Raw genomic sequence first — 4,849 nt, forward strand, 5'->3', positions numbered from 1 at the left:
GAGCTTTTTTTTTTGTTTTTCTCCTCCCCTTTTTTCATGCGATTGTGTGTGTGGGACACGGAATGCAAAACCTGATTGGCTTACCCTGATAGTGTGTCCTGGCTTTACCAATAATCACCTCATGCGTAAACACAGAGGGCGGAACTTAGCACAGTGGAGGGAAAACTTAAACACAGAGGGCGGAACTTAGCACGGTGGAGGGAAAAATAAGGAGAAAGGTGTCAAGACGAAAACAACAATGGCGGAGAGAGAGAATGCAGGGGAAACCAGCTCGCAGACCCCGACAAATAGATGGTCACACGTGTGGAAATACTTCACATTAGATGAAGAAAAACAAACGGTGTCCTGTACACTCTGTAAGGCGACCTATGTGTACCACAAGAACACAAGCGTTATGCTCGGCCATCTCAAAAACAAGCATGCCGGTAAGGGGGATACTAGTCGCCCAGTGCAGACGTCAATGAGCAGTTACGCCAAAAAGCCTCTATCAGACCAAAGAAAACGGGATATCACAGGTTTAATTATAGATGTAATCGTCCAAGACACCAGACCTTTGTGTATAGCGCAAGGGAGAGGCTTCAAAGCGATGCTGAAATTTTTTGAACCGGAATACACAGCCCCGTGCCACAAAACTCTGTGGGCTAATATCAACCGAGAGAGTGACTCCGTGCGAGCCAGCATTAAAGAGGAGATGAAAGGCAGGAGTGTGTCGCTGACAACGGACCTGTGGACGTCCTCAACCATGGACCCTACATCACGGTAACGGCCCATTACATTACAAATGAGTGGACCATGACAGCCAGAGTCCTGACTACCTCCCTCATGACAGAGCGACACACAGCTACCAACATCTCTGCTCGCCTGTCTGCAATAATCAAAGAGTGGGACATACAGGCGTTTTGTACGGTGCACGATAATGCCTCAAACATGAACCTGGCCTTGGAGATGTGTGAGCTGTCGCCAACAGACCTCGGATGTGCAGGGCACACTCTACAGTTGGCAATAAAAGCTGGATTAGTCCTACCTGAAATCGCCAAGTCCGTGGAGCTGGCGAAACGTGTCGTGAGTCATTTTCGCCATTCATCGACGGCAACTTGCGCTCTGAAGGCAAAACAGCATGACCTCAAAATGCCCAAAAAAAATAAACTCCAAAATGACTGTGCGGTTCGGTGGAACTCCACTTTCATGATGCTTGAACGCTTACACGAGCAAAGGATCCCCGTCCAGTCTGTCCTGGCAGATGAGTCTGTGACAAAGCCAAGTTTAGCCAAGGCCCTCGCGATGCGAGCATCACATTGGGAGCTGATAGAGCAACTCATTCCTGTGTTATCTCCCCTGGCAAAGGCTACCAAACTGATGTGTGGCGAGTTGCATGTTGGCCTGTCCTTCCTCTATCCCGTGATTTTCAACACCGTCAACCAAACCCTCTGTGTCAAGGAAGAGGACCTGGGTGCGATCCGCCACTTCAAAACCACTGTTAAAAAACAACTGGTAACTCGCTTCAAACTCGAGTCCGATGGCCTGGCAGAGTCAATTCCCATCATTGCCTGTCAGCTAGATCCCCGCTTCCACCATCTGCAGTTCCTCCCAGACAGCAAGAGAGATGACGCCCGCGACCACCTGCATCAGCTGCTGCGAGACGAGGAGGCCGCCGCCGAGCTGCCGCCTGTTGCCGCAGGTAATGTTATAATGCCTTAAAGTGCAGTCTAATAAGTCTATTAATAATTCTGTCCAGTAGAATTACTTATTTTGTCACAATAGCCCATGCTGTTAATATAACAGTCGGCTCTACTATGTATAATTAAAAACAACAGTGTTTCCAATTAGAATTGATGACTTCAACTTTGTTCTACCAATAGGCGGACTGTTAAAATGGTTAAATGGTTACTGCGTGCATAAAAGCTATCAATGTTATTGTTAATTTATTATAGGCCTACAAAAAATAATTTGTTTTATTTCTATATTTATTTCGTTATTTTTTAAACTATAATAATAATTATCTTGGTGACTATGGAAATGTAGGCCCAATCCTAAATACAATTTGGCTGCAATTATTCTTGCATGTTATGTAAAAGTAAACTAATCGGCGTTATTCATTTTCATTGCAGGTGAAAATGATGATGATGACGACGAGAGGAATATCCAAGCTGAAGATGGGGATGATGGTGCTGTTCCGCGCCCGGTGATAAAAAGGTCCAGACTGGAAAGTGACTTTGAGGAACTTTTCGGTCCACATTTTGAAAGTGGGAAGGATGAGCGTTGCGGTCGCTCCACTCCAGCCGAGGAGATACAGGATTACTTCGCGACTCGTCACATTCCCACAATGAATAACCCTCTTAAGTGGTGGTCCCGAAACCAGGAGCAATTCCCGCGATTAGCCAAACTCGCTCAACGTTACTTGGCTGTGCCAGCTATACCAGCACCCCCAGTGAGAGGGTGTTCTCTCTGGCCGGGAATACAATCACCCGACAGCGGTCTAGCCTTCATCCAGAGCACGTGGATACCCTCATCTTCCTCCACGAAAACCAGAAGGACAAGGCCAAGATCGTGAAAGAGGACAGCAGCGACGAGGAGGAATAGAATAGAATGTTGAATGTAGGCCTAATTATTTTCCGTTTTATGGGATTATTTAATTTTCGTTTTTATTTCAAAAGCATAATCTGGGTGAGTTTTAATTTAATTTAATATTTGTTGAAGTTGTCTCAAGTTGAGAGTGCAGTGCAGTCAGCGCATATATTTTTTATTTTATTGTAGGCCTAATAAGCTGACGTCTTTTGTGCATGCAGCAATGACAGCAATGTGGTCTGTCTGACTGACTGAATATAATATGCGCTCTGCCTCTAATTGTCCTTATTGTTTTGGGTTGACATTTCAAGAAAAGTGCATACTGTGATATGTTGCAAAGACACAGATCTTTAAATACAAGTTGCTCAAGTTGAACAGCAGTGTGTCAAGTGTGGTTTTTCTCCGCGGCCTTCCCGCGGCCGAACGTCGCCCCCCCCCCCCCCCCCCGCCATAAACGATAAATCGATACGACTTCAACTTTACTGTCTGGCAAGACGACTGGGAAAAATCTCAAGTCGTTAATGCCCTAGTGCTCACCCACCTCCACCCCAGCTACCACCTGTCGTTTTGGATCTACTGTTTTAGGTACGGGGGATTCGGAGTCCCTATGGTCGGGACTGATGCGCTTGACCCGTACCTAAAAAGCAGATCCAATACATCGCCAAACCATAATAAATATATTGCATTGATTATCTTATATTCAATAAATATATATATTACATCCTCCTTGAGTTGTCTGACTGAAGTATATTTGCTGAGAGTTGCCACAGAGCCTTCATATGATTTGATCAGCTGTTGTATTTTCTCATTTCTGGTGTAGGATACTTGCCATCGAAATCTTTATGCACAGAAGTGAAGTTGTTAATGATGCAGAGAGAGTTGAACCCATATGCAGAGTCACAGCAAACAAGGGCAGATTTCAAAAGTATTTAATGAAGAAATGACGCAAAAACTTACACTGGAGCAGAACGCAGGAAAATCAAGAATACATCTCATACTTCAGTAGAATCAGGAAATGTTAGAATGACACGAAGTCAACACAGGAACGAATGCATCGGCATTGTCATATAAATTATTTCATTTTAGTTACATTATTGTGTTGTATATCATGTTGATTACACATCAAAAGATGTTCAATAAATCAAAAAATAACAAAACAAAGTGACCAGCACCAAGTTAAAAGAAAAAGACAATTAATGGGAAAAACAAAGGGAAAAATATAAAGTAAATATTTACATTTAAATAGTAACCCAAATCTCAATATATATATATATATATATATATATATATATATATATATATATATATGAAGGACCATCAGAGGAAAGGCAGGAAATCAACTTCATCATTAAGGCCAGGAAACGTTGTGGCTTTTAGAGTAACTATCCAAAATGTTTCTCTTTGGAGGAGTTTGTTAAGTCTGTCACCACCTCTGATGTCGCTTTGAGTAGCTTCTATTGCTGTAGCTTTCAGAGAGGAGGGGCTCCCGTGCCCTTTTTCGTGGTAGTGGACAGCCATCGGGTAGTTTGGGTTGTTTGTGCGAATAGCCGTTTTGTGTTCTCCCAGCCTGTCTTTGAATCTGCGTTTGGTTCTGCCTATATAGAAACGACCACAGGGACATTCGAGGTGATAAACAATGAAGGTTGTGTTACAATTTGGAAAATGGTTGATGTATAGTTGGTGTACACATCAATGAATGTATTTGTTTTGGGAATATTGGTACAGTGGGTACAATGACCGCATGGAAAACTGCCGACAGGTTTCTGAAGCCAACTGGATTTAGGTGGTAAATGACTGCGCATTAGCTTATTCTGTAGCGTGGCCGCCCTCTTGTTGATAAAGCTGGGTGGTGCAGAGAAGATCTCCTTCATACCTGGGTCGCTGTGTAGCAGACTTCAGTTGCGCTTAATGATGTTGTGATTCTGACCCGACTGTTTACTGAACGTAGATGTGAAATAAACATTGTTTTTGAATGGGCGTTTCTGTTTGGAACTCAAGAGGCTCTTTCTGTCTGTGACGGCGGACGCCGTCACTATACCTAATGCAGATGCTAACCCAATTCTATGTATAATGTATAATGTAAATAAGGACACAAATTGTAACAAATGCATTTATTGAAGTTAAGGGGGGGACACTGAGTTGTTGATTCTCTGAAGTGGTGGATCTCCTCAGACACCTACAAATGAGCAGAGATAAGGCACATTAGTTGAGGTATAAATAGGACAGCATATACTTTCTAATTGACCAGTATCAGGAGAAGACTTGTAAAGAAGGAATGTAAATC

At 43.3% G+C, this 4,849-nt stretch overlaps 1 protein-coding gene across 1 annotated transcript; it reads left to right on the forward strand.

The window, feature by feature from the left end:
* Positions 1-1,273: 1,273 nt before the first annotated feature.
* Positions 1,274-2,580, forward strand: LOC308334065 (E3 SUMO-protein ligase ZBED1-like; the record flags this gene model as incomplete). Its single annotated transcript, XM_080790653.1, has 3 exons — positions 1,274-1,678; positions 2,109-2,182; positions 2,473-2,580. The coding sequence occupies exons 1-3, from the start codon at positions 1,282-1,284 to the stop codon at positions 2,578-2,580; spliced, it is 579 nt and encodes a 192-aa protein (XP_080646779.1). The 5' UTR covers positions 1,274-1,281.
* Positions 2,581-4,849: the final 2,269 nt, after the last annotated feature.

This window comes from Protomyctophum bolini, assembly GCF_963924005.1.
Source record: "Protomyctophum bolini genome assembly, chromosome: 19".
NCBI classification, from domain to species: Eukaryota; Metazoa; Chordata; class Actinopteri; order Myctophiformes; family Myctophidae; genus Protomyctophum; species Protomyctophum bolini.